Source organism: Rhagoletis pomonella, unplaced genomic scaffold, assembly GCF_013731165.1.
Source record: "Rhagoletis pomonella isolate Grant_MI unplaced genomic scaffold, Rhpom_1.0 Rhpom_scaffold_00009, whole genome shotgun sequence".
NCBI classification, from domain to species: domain Eukaryota; kingdom Metazoa; phylum Arthropoda; class Insecta; order Diptera; family Tephritidae; genus Rhagoletis; species Rhagoletis pomonella.
In genome coordinates, this window is record NW_023458563.1 from 26,916,409 (window position 1) to 26,936,605 (window position 20,197).

General features: G+C 38.1%; 1 protein-coding gene across 8 annotated transcripts in view; it reads left to right on the top strand.

Moving 5' to 3' along the window:
• Nucleotides 1–20,197, top strand: part of LOC118745678 (neprilysin-3) — a gene marked incomplete at its 3' end in the record, with an annotated part of 330,193 nt that overhangs the window by 103,313 nt on the left and 206,683 nt on the right. For 2 of the 8 annotated variants that reach the window (XM_036479250.1, XM_036479252.1), the window contains 1 exon segment: nucleotides 14,270–14,475. In XM_036479250.1, the coding sequence (XP_036335143.1) occupies nucleotides 14,270–14,475 (206 nt within the window). 8 annotated transcript variants of the gene reach the window in all.

A 20,197-nucleotide genomic window follows, 5' to 3' on the forward strand; every position in this document is an offset into this window, starting at 1 on the left:
AAATGCGAAACAAAAATGTTTGCAGAAGGATATATGCACATTGATTTTGTAGGAATTGAACAAACCGAAAATTACAAGAAAATAGTTTTTGACGAAGATTTAATTTTTAGCGAATCCGGTACAAGTTTTGTCTCAATCTAATATTCCTAGGCGGAGGTCTAATGCACTAAACATAAATCCATCAGCTCGAAACTCGGTGTGTGTAAATAATAAGGCATCTAGTACCGGGTGTACTAATTTAATTTACGACCAAATTAAAATAAAACGACATTCAGACACTGTACTGGCATAAAAGAATTATAAAATGCAACCCTGCAAATAATGAAATAATGTATTACAATTCTAATACTACTATTATACTATGTTATAATATATATAACATATATATGGGCCATTCTTTTTCATATCGGACACCAAATTTTGTGTCACAATTTCGATTGGCTTCACATTTTTCCGTTTTTCTTCGGATATATGATCTGTGAAATTTTGGATTTTTTCGTGATTCCGACTAAATAATCATGTACTTCTTCAAATTGTTATATCTCGCGTTCTGTTCGTCGTTGAGACTTCATTGTTGACTCTCACAAAATAAACCAACTCGTTTTCAAAAAAAAAAATAAATTTTAAAAACAGTTCTTGAAAAACTCCCATTTTATTGGAACACGTTTTTTATAGAAAATTAAACAAGGATTACGATGGTGTAATTTTAAATCCCAAATTTACTGGTCTTTACTATGCAAATAAACTTAAAAAAGTTTAACAGTTAATAGCTAAGTTAACTTTAGGACAATCATAAACATCATATAGAACGCCCGTTTCTTTGTCTTCAAAACGACATTAAGATGAAGTCTCACGATGAGTAGAGCCCGAGATATAACGATTTGAAGAAGTACATGAATGGTCAGAATCCCGAAAAAATTCGAACTTTGAAAGATCATATCTCCGAAGAAAAAAAGAAACAAATCCTCGAATACGTGTTAGCTTATTTCATGTATAGAATCCATAAAAAAAAATTTGAATCAAATCGAAGACATGACATCATTTTTTTACAAAATCCGTCCGACTTGTATATATACATAAGTATATAAATGTACATATGTTGTGGCATACTAATATTACTACACATAGGTGTATATGTATAAATAATATTTGTAAGTGCAAAGATGATCTCTTTGTAAAAATGACTGCGACTGCAATATGAATCAGTTTGTAATTAAAAATATATATTTATTTTTATTTCTAGTATTCACACTAAAACGAGACTACAAAACTAGTTTGTTAGCATATTTTAATTAATGGTAATAATATCCTGAAATATTCTGGGATCCCGGGATTACCAATTTAAGATCCCGGAATCCCGGGATTCACAAAATGGTCCGGTATTGGATGCCTTAGTAAATAACCGTTGTTTATTAGCTTTTAACCACTTCGCAGTGGGTAAGGCCATCTCAAGTGGGTCACACTTTTGCCGACGTTCGAATTTCCAGGTGATTTTTTGCTTAAATGAAGCTCTACTCACCTGAAAAATTTGAAAAATTTTCAAATTTAAACTTTTTATGAACATTTGATTTTTTTTACAATGGTACGGAATTTATTTTTTTTCTCTGAAAATTCAAATTGGAATGTAATGATTTTTTAAACATAGGGAGAGGACATACTATACTAAAATCTATTTTTTGCCTTGAAAATTTTAAACTTAATATAAATAAAATTGTTATGTTTTAAACAAATGGAAATTTAATTTAAATTTATTTGAACAAATTGAGTAAAAGATCTGAAATTAAAAAAAAGCATTTGCTTAATTACGAAACCATATGGAACCCACATTGCGTATGCGTTAATAAAATTGAATTTACAAATGTTACCAACAGTTTAAAACACAACTACTTTTAAATAGTTGAACTCCACTGGTTTGCAGTTTATGAAGATTTTGATTCAGTTTTAAAATAGGGGTCTTCCCACCGAGCTTGTTACTCGGTGTTCGGTAATTTTTCCCAATGTATTTTGTTTGTGTAAAATTATTTTATTATCGGTGTACCGGTTACCGAATTATCGTGAAGGAAGCTTGACAGAAAAATTATAATTTTTGTGGTAGTTGGTAAACTGCAATCACCTGTTCGATATTCATTCAATTTTAAATCCGCCCGATGCCGAAAGGTATAACGCATATGAGCAAGTAAAATTCCTTAAATTTTCGGTTACAATTTATTTTGTTTTTTTTTTAGCAAAAAAGCTACGAATCCGCTTTTGATAAACACAAGGGCTGTGCAGGATCTTGTGCATTTGCATATTCGTGGCATTTGTAAATTCACAACAATAAAATGCACACGGTTGCCATGGTAGCAAGCATAAAATTTGAAAATGCAATTCCAACTGCAAATCCAAGACAATTTCCGTACCATCCTGAAGAGCCCTATAGTTTACCAGACTAACAAAAGAAAACTGAAAAAGACGTTCAGAGTTGATAAAATTACCAAGTGTCAACTAGCAATTTCCCAAAACTACCAAAATGGATGTGGAGACCCTTAGTGAAACATTATCATTTAATAACTGATAGATAATTTTGACTGAAAAACTTCCCTCTCCTATTTTTATGTCTCTTTCAAATCACTGTCAACAGTGCAAATTAACGATTTGGTTACAATTCTAGAACAAATTTAATACAACTAAAAGCACCGTTGTAGAACAAAACTAGATAAATGGATGGTTTTATTTTGGATTACGTTTTCCAGTAACAAATTTTTTCCATACATACATATGTAATTTAGGGGAAAAGCTAAAATAAAACATCGTCATTTCGGGGGAAAAATCGTCAAAGCGTCAATGAGGTAAAAAAAAAACGTCAAATTGACGACGGAATCGCCAATTCGGCAATGCTGGTTGGCAGCCCTGTCGGCAGCTCAGCGGCTCAGCTTATGAATATACTCTCATTCTCATGAATCACCCCATTGTCCATGGTACAATAATTACAGGTATAGTCTTCCCAGAGAGCGCATATTCCGATCTGCCTTATTTTAAAAATATCATTGTTGCCCACACTAAAACGTTTACAGCCAGGGAAAAGGGATACAGTAAAACCCGCTTAAGTCTTCTTCTTCTTTATTGGCGCTGTAACCGCCTAAGCGATTTTGACCGAGTCAAAAAGAGCATGCAAATCAATTCTCTTCTGTACTAACTGACGCCAATTGGAAATGCCAAGTGAAGCCAAGTCCTTCTCCACCTGGTCTTTCCAACGCAGAGGAGGCCTTCCTCTTCCTCTGTTACCAGCATCGCGGCCCGCGTTGAGTACTTTCAGAGCAGGAGCGTTTCTGTCCATTCGAACGACATGGCCAAGCCAGTGGAGCCGCTGAATTTTAATTCGCTGCACTATGTCTATATCGTTGTACAGCTCATACAGCTCATCGTTAAATTGTCTGCGATATTCGCCATCACCAACGCGTAAAGGTCCGCAAATCTTTCGCAGAATCTTTCTCTCGAAAACTCCAAGAGCCGCCTCATCAGATGCTTTCATTGTCCATGCCTCCGAGCCATACACCAGCACAGGCATGATGAGTGACTTATAGAGTGTGATCTTTGTACGACGAGAGAGGACTTTACTTCTCAATTGCCTACTCAGCCCAAAGTAGTACTTGTTGGCAAGAGTGATTCTCCGTTGGATTTCAAGGCTGACATTATTATTGGTGTTAAGGCTGGTTCCTAAGTAAACGAAGTCGTCTACTTTTTCAAACTTGTAACAGTCAACTGTGACGTGGATGCCAAGACGCGTATGCTCTGACTGTTTGTGTGATGACAGGAGATACTTCGTTTTGTCCTCGTTCACCACCAGACCCATTCGTTTTGCTTCTCTATCCAATCCCGAGAAGGCAGAACAGACGTAGCCCTTATTTTTACCGATAATATCGATGTCGTCGGCATACGCCAGCAATTGTACGCTCTTGTAAAGTATTGTGCCTGAGCGGTTCAGTTCTGCGGCTCTTATTATCTTCTCCAACATCAGATTAAAGAAATCACATGAAAGGGAGTCCCCTTGTCTTAACCTCGTTTGGTATCAAACGGCTCGGAGAGGTCCTTCCCTATTCTGATGGAGCTGGTGGTATTTCTCAACGTCATTTTACACAGCCGTATTAGTTCCGCGGGGATACCAAATTCAGACATCACGGCATAAAGGCAACTTCCCTTCGTGCTGTCGAAAGCGGCTTTGAAATCGACAAATAGATGGTGTGTGTCGATCCTGTTCTCGCGGGTCTTTTCCAAGATTTGGCGTATTGTGAATACCTGATCTATGGTGGATTTTCCAGGCCTCAAGCCACACTGATAAGGTCCAATCAGCTCGTTGACGGTCGGCTTCAGTCTTTCGCACAATACACTCGATAAGACCTTATAACCTATGCTTAGAAGGCTGATTCCGCGGTAGTTGGCGCATATGGCGGGGTCGCCTTTCTTGTGTATTAGACAGAGCACACTTAAATTCCAGTCGCCGGGCATGCGTTCATCTGACCATGTTCTGCATACGAGCTGATGCATGCACCTCATCAGCTCCGCGCCGCCGTACTTGAATAGCTCGGCTGGCAGGCCATCAGCTCCAGCAGCTGTGTTGCTTTTCAGCCGCGTAATCGCTATTCGTACCTCGTCATAGTCAGGCGGTGGGACAGCTACTCCATGATCATCGACTGGGGACTCAGGTTCGTCTTCTTCACTACTTTCAGCGCTGCTACCATTCAGTAGGTTGTAAAAGTGTTCCCTCCACAATTTAAGTATATTCTGGACATCGGTCACTAGGCCGCCATTGTTGTTCTTACAGGAGTTCGCCCCGGTCTTGAAACCTTCCGTAAGTCGCCTAACCCTCTGGTGGAATTTTCGGGCGTTCTTCCTGTCGGCCAGCATCTCAAGCTCTTCGCACTCACGTATTTCGGCGTCTCCCGCTTAAGTACCTCACGAAAAATGTCAGCTTTTTCGGGTACTTAGGCGGGTTGGGTACTTAAAGGAACCCACTTAAGTACCTCGATGCGGGTAAGCGAACATAATTACTGATGTAGTTTCATCTTCTTGTTAACTTACATAAATACTTGAATAACAACATTTAATGAAGTATACATAGTTTAAAACCAAAATCGTAGCATTATTTAAACACATAAACAAGTAAAGAAAAACTTTATTAAAAAAAATATTTAGTGCAATGGTATGTAATTTTTACAAGAACAATTGTTTAAAAAGTCAAAATTGGACATATCATTTTTTACCAAATTCAAAATCAATCAATTAAAATGCAGTTCATTCCCTAACAAATACCATATAAACCTAAGCTTAAGATTTTGTAGAATACTTAAAAAAAAAGTCATCATAGTTTCAAACTTTTTTTTCAGAAGTGTATTTTGAGTATACAGTTTTATAGCCCATTCAACATTAGTGTAAAATGCAGCTTACTTAAGCGGGTTTCATTGTATTTCCATACCCCATATACCACATATGTACACGTATTTTTTTTAAACAAACCATCTTGAAGAGAACTTATTTAATTTGCAAAAGCCGGTAAAAAAACATTTGCTAGTAAATAAAGTCAAAATTTGTATGGTTCACAACATTTCAAACGTTTTTTCTTTTGTTTTGAAAAATCATAAAAATTAAATTGAGCGAAAACAAAAGGCAAAGCCAAATAAAAGTAAAAGAACCAACATTGAACTGCGTCAAAATGTAAATAAGGGAGCACGAATTTCGATGTGAAGCAAAACTTTCTGGGAAGACAATACCTGTAATTAAAAAATATTACTCTCTCTTGGCTTGCTTGTGTACTAGTCAGTGTTGCCACTATTGGTCTTTTCCGACATCATTTTGCATATAAATATTTGCCAATTGTACCTTTTAAACATTTGCCAATCCTGCCTTTAAAAATAAGAAACCTAGTTGGTTTGGCCACTGATGGAGCCAATGTTATGGCTGGAGACTTGGGCGGGCTGAAAACATTATTGAGTGCAGAAACCGATTTTTTTTATATAAAGTGCACATGCCACTCACTTCACCTTTGCTCAAGCTACGCTTCTAAAAAATTGCCGAAAAGCATTGATACACTGTGCCGCAACTAGTGATGTTCCGATAACATTACTTAGAAGTATATACTCGAGTACCTCTACCAAGTACCGAGTGTTTTTTGTACTTCGATACGCGTGTGCAAGTACTTCATGGGTATCGAGTACAAAGTGCAAGTTTTGGAAATTCAACTGAAAATAAGTCAGTGTTGTAGTTTTAGGAAAAAAAACGATTCAAGATGTTAACCACTTGATTTTGCTAGAGTTTAAACTAAAAGAACGCTTGAAAATGGAAAAGAACACTCGTAATTAGAGCAGGATGTAAAGCCAGCATGTGATTTTCGGAAGCATCGTCTAGAACTCATTTTGAAACAGAAGGATAAAACACAAGTAAGCGATTAGCTTTCTCATTACTCAACGACTCCTGTTTCAGCATTTTCAAGTAAACCCATTTCAAAATAGGAGGATATCAATAGGTATTGTTCCGCTCTTCATAAGCTTTTCTCCACTGTATGTAGTTACATATATTGTAAACGCTTGTTGAACTAAAATTTCCAGGGTTTGAAAAACTGTCAGCATTACTATTTTTGCTTTTGCTTAGCTTTGAAATTTTCGATTTTGATTCGAACTGCTTTGCTTTTACTGTGACTTTGAAAAGTTTATTTTGTTTTTTTATCGGCAGTTTATTTAAACAATTTTATTGCTTTCGATTTGCTGTGATAGTGCGTTTGCTGTGCTGTTATCTGCTGGCTATGTTGTGCACATGACGCTTTTGCAGCATGGTATATTACCTAAGTACATATTAACTCCGCCATCAATGCAAAGCTTATCAGGGTAAGCGACTAGTGGATTTGCGCACGCATACATATAATATCCTCTATTTCTGCCAATTCGATGCTTCGCAGCAAATTTATAGTCAAATTGCGGTTGATTTGCTGCTGCTGCGCTGTCTTTGTGCTTCCACGATTTGCTTTCGAAATTTCGTAGCAAAAGGGCAGCCAAAGCATTTGTTTTTTTCTGAATTGCTTTTGCTTTGCTTTCGATATCATACATGCCGAAGCCAAAGCACAGCAAAAGGAAATTAAATAAAAATATTACAGCATTTTCAAACCCTGAAAATGTCTCGTCTGTGTACAAGTAGAATCGAGTATTCCCTAGCGATACTTTGAGTAGCATCGAGTATTCTTTTCGATACTTTTAATGAGTACGGGCATCGAGTACATGGTGGTCTCGGACGAACACTAGCCGCAACATTCTTTTCACTTAGTCCAAAGAGGATACATGAATAATAATAATAATCCCAACGGAGGGTAACTCCATTCCCGCCCATCCGCACGAGGGGCGCAGTGCGCATGACGTACGGAACCAATATTTTAAATTTTTGCACCGAGTCACGATAGGCAGGCGTTTGTTAAGTATCGAGATCTAAAACTGATCAGCTTCAGACCTAAGTTCATCAGTTGATTTTATGTCTTTATTGAGAGAGGATAGTATCACTTTCTTAATGCTGAAAAGCGAATCAGATATATCAAATGTGCTGGAATGAGAGTTAAAACTCTGATATAGGCAACAGAGCACAGTGGTTCGGATCGCAAATCTAGCTGGACGAAACTATTTAAACAAATACTCGTTGATGGATCTTTACACCACTTCTTACCTAGGGGATTTTTGAGTCGCTGATTACGAACCTGAAGTCACTTATCAAAAATTCAAAATGGCGGATCCAATATGGCGGACGAAAGTTTAAAAAAATCGGTAGATTTCTATGAAATTGGGTATCTGGGGGTTTTCTGGATCGCTGATTACATGTCTAAAGTCATTTACCATAAATTCAAAATGGCGGATCCAATATGGCGGATGAAAATTTAAAAAAATCGGTAGATTTCTATGTAACTGGGTATTTTTTTAACTCTCTTATAACCAAAGGTTTTATAACTCCAAGTATTTTTCTGTTTTAACACACAACCCCTCCATCCCTCTTCCCCGTGGATCCGCCACTGATCTTATATTTATAATCAGATACATTCCTGTTAATAATTACTTTTGAATTTTGAGATTTGACATACTGTCACTAAAATGTAAATATCTAAGCCAATTGGTTAGACTTGGTTATCGAACTTACCCTCTGCATTTGCGAAGGTGTAAAGAATAATATGCAAGTGGTTTTATAACGGCCTTCGGCGGCCTTTACTTTTCCTACTCTTTAATTTATTTTTTTAATTAATCAAAACGACGATTTTTCAGAATAAATTTGCTTATACCAATGTGGACATAAATTGCGTTATGACCTCTGAATCTATAGCGGAATAAGTGTAACTTTTGTTTATAAAGTCAATTTGCAATTATGCAAATATTTGTGAGTGCAACTAGCAATCTTTTAAGTTCAATTTCAGCTTTTAAAATAGATTTCTCAAATAGGCGGCGTTGACTTACCTTGTTTTGTTTGTTTTCATATGTTAATGCTTTAATAAATGCAATTTCTATTTGAATGTATTGTCAGGAATGTATTCCAAGTACCATTAAGTATTTTAAAAACAAAAAAAATTTTGACTTTCGTCCAGCTAGATCTGCTATCTGAACCACTGTGCGGAGTGGCTCGTGTAATTCAAAATTAGTTTTACAAGTTTTCAAAAATAGGAGATAAAAGTGTCTTGATACACGGGGGGGGAACATTAAGGCTAACTTCACCCAGAAAAAGCGGACTTGAAATTGAGCCTGTCAGGAATTTAATTATAAAAATTGTACAAAGCATTTCCCTGCGACTGACAAGTGAAGGAAGATTAATAAGTTTTAATCGGCTCGCATAAGCGGAAGTTTGTAATGAAAATCCCAACGGAAATTTCTTAAAGCAAAAAGTAGAAATTGCAATATTAAAAAAAATTCAACAAACTTTCGTACAAATTTCGAACTTTTAAAAAATCTAAAAAATCAATCGACATTTTTAGCCATTTGAAACATGTACTTTATTCTACTATGGGCTACAAAACTGCATACTCAGAATTTAATTAAAAACTCGAAATTTTAACGAAAATTTGTAGATTTTTTTTTAATTGCATAAATTTTTAAGGCAGTGTCACTCGATTGGTACATTTGTACAGATTTGTAAATTTTTATATTGGGCTATTAGTAAAAAAAAGGGGACATTTTTTTTTTGCATTCAAAAGATTGGTACAATACAGCGATGTTCTATTGAAAAATTTCAATAAATTAATTTTCGTGATTAGGATAGTGAAAAATATTTTGGGTGTTCAAACAATTGGGATACGATTTACTCTAAATTTTAGCAAATACCCAATCGTGTGACTCTGCCTTTAAACTTGTATTTATACGGATGTTGGTAAAGAACGAACTATAAAAAACTAACCGAAATTAAATAACAACAAAAATAATATTTTAAAACTTGTCAAAATTTGGTGCGGCTATAATTTTTTCGACTACTGTACATAACTTGGCTATGATTACTCGGCCGTGCTATCATAGTAGCACAATGCCACTCATATTTGACATACAAACTACGGGCAGGAATTTCAAGATTTCAACCCTGTTTTTAAGGAAAAATTTTATTTTTGTCAGTATTTTTCTTTTAATCAAAATATGTTGAAATAAAAGTGAAACTAAAAAAAATTATGCCAGAACCCCCCCCGAAAAAAAATCCTGGCTACGGCCCTGGCATGTGGTACCATGGATACAGTTTAATTATTTATTTATTAAAGAATAATCTAGAAAATGTACATTTTCTTACAGACTATACAAAGACTAATTCAGTTTAAGTTTATTTAACAATTTCATTTAATAAAGATTTAAATCTAGGTTTTGACAAAGAGAAGTCGATATCTGATGAATACGAGAGAAAGTTAAATTTTTTTAATGCTCTATAAATAGATGCGGTAGAAGCGTAAAGTGTTCTAACGTAAGCTGACCAACTGTCCTCCTTTGAGGAGGATTGTCCTCCTCAAATGTGATTTGTCCTCCTCGAAAATATTGCCCTACTCTGTCCTCCTTTTGAGCAATAATGTCCTCATTGTCCTCCTTTTCAAGTATAAAACTTGATGCAGTGATTATATTTTCAAAAATTTTCGTTGAGAATATTATTACATATTCCCTGATCGTACACAATCATTATATTTAAAAAGCGTTTACATTGTTCAACTCTTAGTTAAATGATGTAAACTTTTGATTCAACTAACCGCCTGTGTAAGTTGAACAGTGTAAACGCCTTTTAAACAATAATATTTAATACGGCTTTCCCACGGCACTCCAATAACGTAGTTCGCTCTCTCAATTCATGTGAAATACGAACAAATCGCTGCCGTGTCTAATTTTTATCGGAAATTTATCGAAACCAGTTCTCAAATCAAAACTGGAGTACGAAAAGTAAAGTTGTACATGTTTACATCACCAATTTAATACGGAAGCTGATAAATTTTGAGCAATAACTTACATTTTGCATTAATTTTGTAGCGAAGAAAAAAAAAACACAGAGATAGAGAACTGTCAAGTCGAAGCGCAAATTTGCTTAAAAATGTTTAAGAAAATGTGTTATTTCATGTCCAAGTCCATAATCAAAAATAGCACAGGCCCAGCGGCGGATCCAGACTATTTTTTGGGGGGTGTTTTCCGGAAAAGTTTGCCACTTATACTTATTACTTTAAACGAGTAATTATTGTGTATATATATATAAGGGTGATGCAAAATAACTAACCTAGCGAATTTGTGGCCTTCAAATGACCTATTTACTGAGAAGTAACTTCTCCCATTTAGAAAAATTTTATTTAAATTTTAAAAGTGTTGGTGTTCATTTGAAATTTTGTATGTAAATAACATGTAAAAATTGGTTTAAATTTAAAATTGTATAACTTTTAAACCGTTAAAAAAGGTTAGAAAAAAGGGATATACGTTTTTTCTGGGTATTAGGGCATTAGGGTAGGGCTGCCAGACGTCCCGGTTTTCCCGGACATGTCACGGTTTTAGACTATTTGTCCAGGTGTCCCGATCCAACCTTAAAATGTCCCGGGTTTCGTTTAAGTGTCCCGGTTTTCGATTTGATTGCACAAATTTTGCATAAAAATGACTACACTGAGAGAAAAAACGCGTTGTAATATTAAGAAAAATTTTATGAGTTTACTGGGGGAAATAACGCATAGTAAACATGAATATTTTTTATTTGATTATCGTTTTGAAATGTTCGTACTTAAAAACAATACTTACAGTATCGGTCATATTTATAGCACGCCATTTTAAAGTGATATTGTGTGCCACTCCTGTTTATTTATTTATTTTTAAGAATTTTCAATTAAAATACAGTTCTTTCTCTAACAAAACCCATACAAACCCAAGTTTAAAAATTTGTAGAAAACTACAAAAAAGTGCAACAAATTTTCACCTGAATTTCAAACTTTTTTCTCGAAAGTGTTTGAATTTTTATGAATACACAGTTTTATAGCCCAATCAATTTTAGTCTGATAATGTGCAAGTTTCAAGTGGCTAAAAGTTACCGTTGATTTTTTAGAATTTTTTTTGCCAAAGGTGTTGCGGTTTTCTTCCATATACAAATAAATTGAGTTTATTCATTATATGGAAGCCAATGCGACAAAAAAAATCTGAAAAATTAACGGTAATTCGTAGCCACTTGAAATTTGCACATTATCAGACTAAAATTGCAGGGGCTAAAAAACTGTATACTCAAAAAAATTCTAACACTTCCGGGAAAAAAGTTTAAAATTTAGGTGAAAATTTGTTACACTTTTTTGCAGTTCTCTACAAATTGTTGAACTTGGGTATATATGGGGTTTGTCTGAGAATGAACTAAATTTTAATTGAAAATTCTTAAAAATAAATAAATAAACATAAGGGGAACACAATATCACTTGGAAATGGCGTGCTATAGATATGACCGATACTGTACATACCACGCACACGTGGTGTTGAATCAAACTGAACATTTGAATACACATTTATTTACATGTCTGGCTGTAGCTGAGTGCACGAAGATGCTCGCCACAATTTGCGAATTTCCAGAGCGTCAGGGTTCAAATCTCATTACAGACAGCATGGAATTTAAATATATATTTTTTTAACTTAATTATGAAAAAGCATCCGTTAAGTGCAAAGCGCTTCATTTCAATATTGGCGTATTTCAATTGAATATTTCTATACTAAAAACTAAAATTTGTATACTTAAATTTATTACGAGTTGGGTTGGTGCTCTTTCATATGCGATTTTTTTTTTTTTAATTTAGCACATTTTGCCCAAGCAATAGTTGATGATTAATATAAGTATGTACCTAAATACGTTAAAATGACATGCACAGAGTTTTACAGCGTTGGTCGTCTTGCCGTGGCGAGGGGGCTTAAATGGTGTCATGGTATAACTCACAGTGTGAATTGTATCATGCCTCCATGAACTAAGAGGGAAGCCTGGTATTGAAGCCTTTGGCAATATTCCTTAACAATCCCAGCTGGAGTGTTGTTTTTATTGCTGAAGGTGGAAATGGCAGGATTACCGTACCAACACTACCCAAGCCAAGGTGTGTAGGCAACCGTGCCGATGGATGAATGGCCAGCGGGTAGTAAAAAATGGCTGGTCGCGTACGGTCCCCTCCGATGCCCGGGCAAGGTCGGTTTTAAGAAGTGCCTTCTCTATGCATACCGGCTCTGCGGATGAGTGACTAACCCTTTCCGGACTACTCGTGGGACCACATATGGAACAAAAACAAACAAAAACAAACAAACAACAACAACAAACAAACCAACAACAGCAACAGGAACAGCGTACCAGCGAAGAAGGGGACGACGTAACGCTGTCAGAGGAGGAGCAGCTCTTCAAATCCCCAAGGTCAGGTAAGATGGTTGCAAGTACTCCTGGTGGCTCCAGCCATAGTACCCCAGTTGTACAAGCGCCAGAAACCAGCAGGGTGGAAGATGCCAGACAAAGTATCACCACTCTGCAAATAGTCAAAAATAGCACCGGTAGTGCCTGCCGTAGTACTCCGGACGAGCAGCCAACAACCAGCAAATCGGCGGCCGTTGCAGGCAGCAACCCCGCCTCTAAGAAAAAAAAACCCTCGGGCGTGGTCATGAGACAGATGTACCAGAAGGCGCTGTATATGTTAAATAAAATTGACAAAAATGCAGCGGCCGGTACGGTACATGAGCGTGACGAGGAAGACAAGGCAAAATACAGGCAAATAGTGGAAGAGTACGAAAAGTTACAGACAAATCGTGCAGCCACAATCGAGGCCACCGAAGCGAAGAAGCGGAACCGCTCTCATAACGAAGGCGGCCAAGGGGCCATCGCAAAGAAGGCTAAGCAAGGTGGTGATGCGGAGTCCGCAGCACCCGCGAAGCATCGCTATTTTAGTGACGTCGCCAGAGATCATCTACAGGCGGCGATAATAGATGAAAACAGCAAGACACCGCTAGCAGTGCAGCAAAAGTGGGTGGAGATTGATGTGAGGCTGTCGAGCCTCGTAATGAACCACGTACTCGACAACCCCGAAGGTCCTCACCCAGAGTTCGACTCGTCGGAATCCCTACGGGGATACCGGGTAGTCAAGTGCGCGAACCAGTTCTCCCTGGATTTCCTTGCTGGATGCGTCGCTAAGATCAGCGACACTTTTGTCGGCTTGAAGCTCAAGCTGATCCCAGCTAAGGACATCCCAAGGAGACCACGTGCGCGCATTTGGCTGCCTCCGATGGATGAACCAGGCGAAAAGTTGCTGCGGTGTCTTAAGCTACATAACAAAGAGATACCGGCGATCGAGGAATGGGAACTTATAAAAGTTGAAGAGCCAAGAAGGCCTACAAATAAGCCCATTCTACTAGCTATTTGTGCAGAGTCACTAGACGCCTTAGAGAAGGCTGACTATCGGCTCTGCTTCGGTATCCGTAAGGCTAGAGTGCGGGTATTCCTCGGAGAGGTTAGCCCGGTAGAAGAAGATCCCGGGGTTGATGGAGCTGGTGAGCTTCTCATGGGTGTGAAGCTGACAGATGACCCTGAACCAGAAACTTAAAGTAGCCCAAATAAATCTGCAGCACTCCAAATGTGCTACAGATAATTTAGTTGTCCTTCTCAGTGAGGAGGATATAGACATTAGCCTAATTCAAGAGCCCTGGGTCAAGCACGATACAATCATGGGACTAAATATAAATAATTATAAACTCTACTATAAGAGCGAGGTGGGTAAACCGCGGGCGTGTATTCTTATCAAGAACGGTATAAATGCATTACTTTGCTCTAATTTCAGCACATCAGATACAACAATGGTTAAGGTGGAGACCACCGGACAGCCAAGTATACTCCTGGTCTCATCATACGTGGCCCACGATAGGGACAGTCCGCCAACCGAAATCCAGGAGATAATAGCCAAAAACCCCAGACAAATTATAGTCGTCGGCTGCGATGCGAATGCAAGGCATCCAGTTTGGGGTAGTTCTACGGAGAACGACCGAGGTGAGTCTTTACTACACTTCTTATTAAATACTAACTTAAGCATCTGCAATAGAGGTAATACACCCACATTCATATTCCCGAGTTCAAACCGGTTTCCTGGATGGGAGGAGGTGCTGGATCTGACCCTGTTGTCAGAGAACGACAGCGTGTCTGTAGAAGAGTGGAGAGTATCTGATAGGCCTTCAATGTCTGATCACCGCCTGATCCTCTTTAATCTGCACGGAATTTCCAGCACCCCCTCAAAATACAGAAACCCCCACAGGACTAATTGGGAAAGATATAGTAACACAATTAAGCATAAACTAAGTAAGCTCCCACTAAATACAACTGTCACTACAGTTGAGGACCTTGATAATAGAGTAAATAAACTAGAAGAGGTTATGAAGAAAGCCTTTGAAAGATCAACTCCAGTTAGTACAGCAAGAAAGAAATCCCCACCCTGGTGGAATGGGGATCTCAGAGCCCAAAGAGACAAATTAAGGAAAATCTACAATGATTGCTTTAGAACTAAAAACCGGGCGCCTTATAAAAGCGCCCTCAGATCTTATAAAAAGGAGTTGAGAAAATCTAAAACTAAATCCTGGCAATCTTACTGCTCTTCTATAGAGAACTCTAAAGACTCAGCCAGGCTCAGCAAAATCCTATCAAAAGAACACACAAATATCACACTCATTAAGGGAGAAAACGGGGTGTGGACGAACACAGCTAGTGATTCTCTAAACACGTTAGTCAAGTTCCAATTCCCAGGATGTATTCGACATCCACCCACATCAGGGTCAACTGAACCTGGTTCAACTAGCAGTATACTGTTGAACTCGATCGCGAGCAGGGAAAAGATTATTTACGCTATTAACAGCTTCTCCCCCTTCAAATCCCCTGGACCAGATGGCGTAATCCCAGCAATGCTCCAGAGGGTGAAGGGAGAGATAGCACCGTTACTCGTGACTATTTTTAAGGCTACCATTACCTTGTGCTACATTCCTAAAAGCTGGAGAAGGGTAAAAGTCGTGTTCATACCCAAGCCAGGAAGGAAAAACCACGAAACAGCAAAAGATTTTAGCCCCCTAAGCCTTACCTCCTTTGTGCTTAAAACAATGGAAAGGCTTCTCGACATTTATATACGATCGCTGTTAGGTGAAGCGACACTCTCAACAGCACAACATGCATACATCAAAGGCAGATCCACTGAATCTGCTTTGCATGAAGTGGTGAGCTTAATAGAAAGATCGTTGCACTGTAAACAATATACTCTGGCGGCATTTCTTGACATCGAGGGCGCATTTAATAACATTGAGGTTGACACCATCATAGACTCTTTGATAGATATTGGTGTTGACGACAGTGTTTGTAGATGGATACGATCGATGCTAGTCAATAGAATCATTCAGGCAACAAATGGGGCTAGCTCTATTACACATCATGTGAACAGGGGCACTCCACAGGGCGGAGTGCTCTCACCACTGCTATGGGTGATAGCCCTGAACGGTATATTGCTAGAACTCAATAGAGGGGGAGTCAAAGTTGTGGCGTATGCGGATGATGTTGTAATAGCAGCCACAGGTCCATTCCTCTCTACCGTTAGCGAAATCCTTGAAGGAACCCTGGGAAGACTACACGCCTGGGCTACGAGAAGCGGCCTAAATGTGAACCCAGCGAAGACAGAACTTATCCTATTTACAAACAGACACAAACTACCACAATTCAAGCTACCATCGCTAGACGGCAATGCGCTCTCATTGTCCCCCAGCGCAAAGTATCTTGGAGTCGTGCTGGATAACAAACTTAACTGGAAAACCAATATCGAATTCCGTAGACAGAAGGCCTACATAGCATACTACACTTGCAAGAGAATCTTCAGTAGAAACTGGGGACTAAATCCTAAACTTGTGATGTGGATGTATACCGCGATCATAAGACCAATTCTAACATACGGCGCCTTGGTTTGGTGGCCCGGCCTAAGCAGACAATATAATGTCAGCAAGCTAAGAAGCATACAAAGGGCAGCAAGCGCAGGAGTAACAGGCGCACTAAGATCCTGCCCGGCAGAAGCTTTAGACGCCATCCTCAATTTAATTCCTATTGATCTCCACCTGAAAGAAGTGGCTATGAAATCGGCGGTCAGACTCAGAGAGTCGGGCCTTTGGAGGACTAGACACTTCGGACATGGGTTGATCATAAATCAAATGCAACTAAATAGGACGACAGATTATATGGTAGGCAATTTGGACTTCAGCTGTAACGCGCAAGTGCTATTCCCATCCAGAAGGGACTGGAGAAGAGACCGAGTGGCCGACCGAGAAGAGATCTCTCTATACACCGATGGATCCAAGATGGATTGCGGTGTGGGAGCAGGTGTCTACTCCAAGGAACTAGGCGTGGCTCTGTCTCTGCGGTTGGGAAATAATACAAGCATCTTCCAAGCGGAAGTCCTAGGGATCCTAGAAGCCTGCAAAATCCTAGGCAATAGGGTTGGACACAGCAGTAAAGCAACAATATACTCTGACAGCCAGGCGGCGCTATTGGCAATAGCGTCACCGGTTACCAAATCCAAGCTAGTTGGGGAATGCAAAGTAATATTGTGCTCAGTGTCTCAGTCAAATACCGTCTCTCTTGTCTGGGTTCCCGGACATAGGAACATAGAAGGCAATGAGAAGGCGGATGAGTTGGCGAAGGCAGGAGCCGGTTTGGATGAATCCAAGGCAGTGGCACTGGGTTGCCCTCTTGGAGTAGTCCAAAGAGAGATTACTACGCATTTCCTTGAACTGGCTAGACGCAGGTGGTCAGATATACAGACTTGTAGGATAGCGAGAAAACTATGGCCTGACTATAACAGGGCGAAAACCTTGGACCTGCTTAGCAGATCAAGGCCAGAGGTATTTAGAATTTTAGCAACCATCACAGGCCACTGGCCCATAGGCAAACATGGGGCAAAAATAGGTCTACCCCATAATATGATTTGCCGCAGCTGTCAACTAGAAAATAGCGAAGAAAGTGTCCAGCATTTCCTGTGTGAATGTCCAGGCCTTTCGAACATTAGACACAAGACGTTAGGGAAACATCTAATAGCTGAACTAACCGACCTATCAGGAGCTACCATTAGCGAAATCGGCAGATTCATTAGAGAGTCGAAATGGTTCGACCTAGCAACATAGGAAGTGCACAGACAAGATATTTATCCCCCGCGAGAAGTGCATCAAAATGGCGCAATAATGCGCTAATTGTATCCTGGGCAGCGCCTAGGAAGCACTGCAACCAACCAACCAACATTAAGCAAAAGCCAGAAGTTTTGAAACAAGCTCACAGCAACGAAACAAATGACTGATATTTTAATGTTACCTTGTATTTAATTTTTTTTCTTTCGTGAAACCTAGATTACTTATAAGTACCGTGCCGTACAAAATTATTGGCTCGGAGACTCTTTCATCTGATCAGATCTTTTGATCTTTTAGAAAAATGTTGAAAATGTAGCTTTTGAGCCAATTAGTAAAGTGCAAGTCTGAAGTTACCAGAAAATTTCGTTGATTTTTTGCAATTATTTATTTTTTGCTGACAGTGTCTTCCACATACAAAAAAATGTCGAACATAGGGTGAATTCCAAAACGTCAAAATACACAGCATCAGTCTCTTTTATTTCTAGACCTCAGTAGATTTTGATGCCAAATGTGCGCAACCACGGTCAGATGTTAGTTTTCTACTAGGTTGCGCAAGTTAGGCTTTTTCTTCTAGTGTGGTTTAGAAATAAATGAGACTGATGCTTTCTATTTTGACGTTTTGGAACGCACCCATAGTTTGTATGGAAGAAACTCTCAGTAAAATCAATACCAAAAATGAACTAAATTTTTATGGGCTGCAAAACTTCATTTTCAAAATTTTTATAAAAAAGTCTGAATAGAAAGTTGCGAATTTCATATGCAAAATAATTGCATTTTCCCGAGTTTTGCACAAAGTTTAGAAATTTTATTTTTATGTTCCCTGATGTATTTAGTATAAACTGTATTTTTATAAGGAACAAAAAAGGTACATGCATTGTGGAAAATTCTTTGTACTTTAGTTGTGATAAATTGTTTTGTTTTACTGGTGTACGTTGTAATGATCTCATGATCTCATGTTTTTATGTTTTTAAGTGTCCCGGTTTGGCAACAGAGATATCTGGCAGCCCTACATTAGGGCATTAAATTCTCTAAAAAATGGCCCTGAAGTTGATTGTCTTAGAGACGATTAAGAGCACTAAATATGTTAATGATATTACTGAACGAGATATAGCGTTGATACAAAATTATGGTCAAACTTTGACGAAATACGAAGAACAAGCAAATTCTTTTGCAAGTAATACAATGACAACTAAATAATTTAAAAAGAAATAGTCCAAACTTGTTAATATGTGGCGGTCTTATACTTATGCAACACAGTGTACTATTAAATTGTTTGAATTGTGTTTAGAGAAACTTTGGATTGTTAATTTCTTCGTTATTTATGTGTTAAAATAAAAATAAATGTGGAGAATTTGTCCTCCTGGAATATGAAAAAAGTCTGGTCACCTTATCTAACGCGATTTAGAAAAAAATTTCATGATTACGCAGGTCTCTTGTGGGGATATTAAAGTAGATGCATTCAAGTAAGAATGGAGAATCAATCGCCCCTCGAATAATATCATATACAGAACTAAGTGAAAGAAAGGACCTACTGGTTTTTAGAGTTTTAAGATCGATTAACTGATATCTGGTAGTGTATGAAGGAATCGGATCAACAAACTGAAGTGAACGGATAAAGACAGCATATTCTAATTTAGAGCGGACGAGAGAAGTAAAGATTAGTTTCAGAGTGTACGGGTCAGTAAACTCAGAGCTGAAACGGCGAATAAAAGCTAGTATAGAATAGGACTTTGCTATAGTATAGTTTAGATGACTATTAAAAAGAAATTTGGAGTCGAAAACTCTAAGATCAGACATTTCATTACGAGTGCTTAGACATGAGCCAAAGATATAATAAGAAGTGGGGATCGGGAAACGAGACTTAGAAAATGCGATATGAAAACACTTATTTATGTTTAACTGAAGTTGATTTGTGCGACACCGGACAGCAACATTATTTAGATCGGATTGAAGCTTGACAGAATCAAGCTGATTTATAACCGTAGTGAAAATTTTTAAGTCGTCGGCATATAAAAGATATTCAGAACAGTTAAACCAGTTAGATATGTCATTAATAAAAATCACAAGAGAAGGGGACCTAAGACACTACCCTGAGGTACTCCAGAGGTCGCAGTAAAAGATAGCGACGAGATGTTATCCATTACGACAACACACTTTCGTGACGAAAGGTAAGACTTTACCCACTTCAGAAAGGTAGAGTGGAAACCTAAACTATATAATTTGGATATTAGGAGCGAATGACTAACTTTGTCAAAAGCTTTGATGAAATCGGTATAGGCAAGTTGACACTTGCATGCGATTGTTAAAAGCAGACAGGCAAAATTCGGAGAAAACGGCTAGATTTGTAACAGTAGATCGACCAGATATAAATCCATGTTGATTAACTGAAATCAGCCATTTGGTTGCAAAGTACATCTTTTGCTTTACAATGAACTCAAATAACTTAGAGACAGTAGACAACCTTGATATGGGTCTGTAGTAATATTGCTTTTATTGACCCCGGAAAAACCGAGTCCCAGTTCATCAAAGAAACCTGAGAATTAATGGCATTAAAATCACAATTATTATCA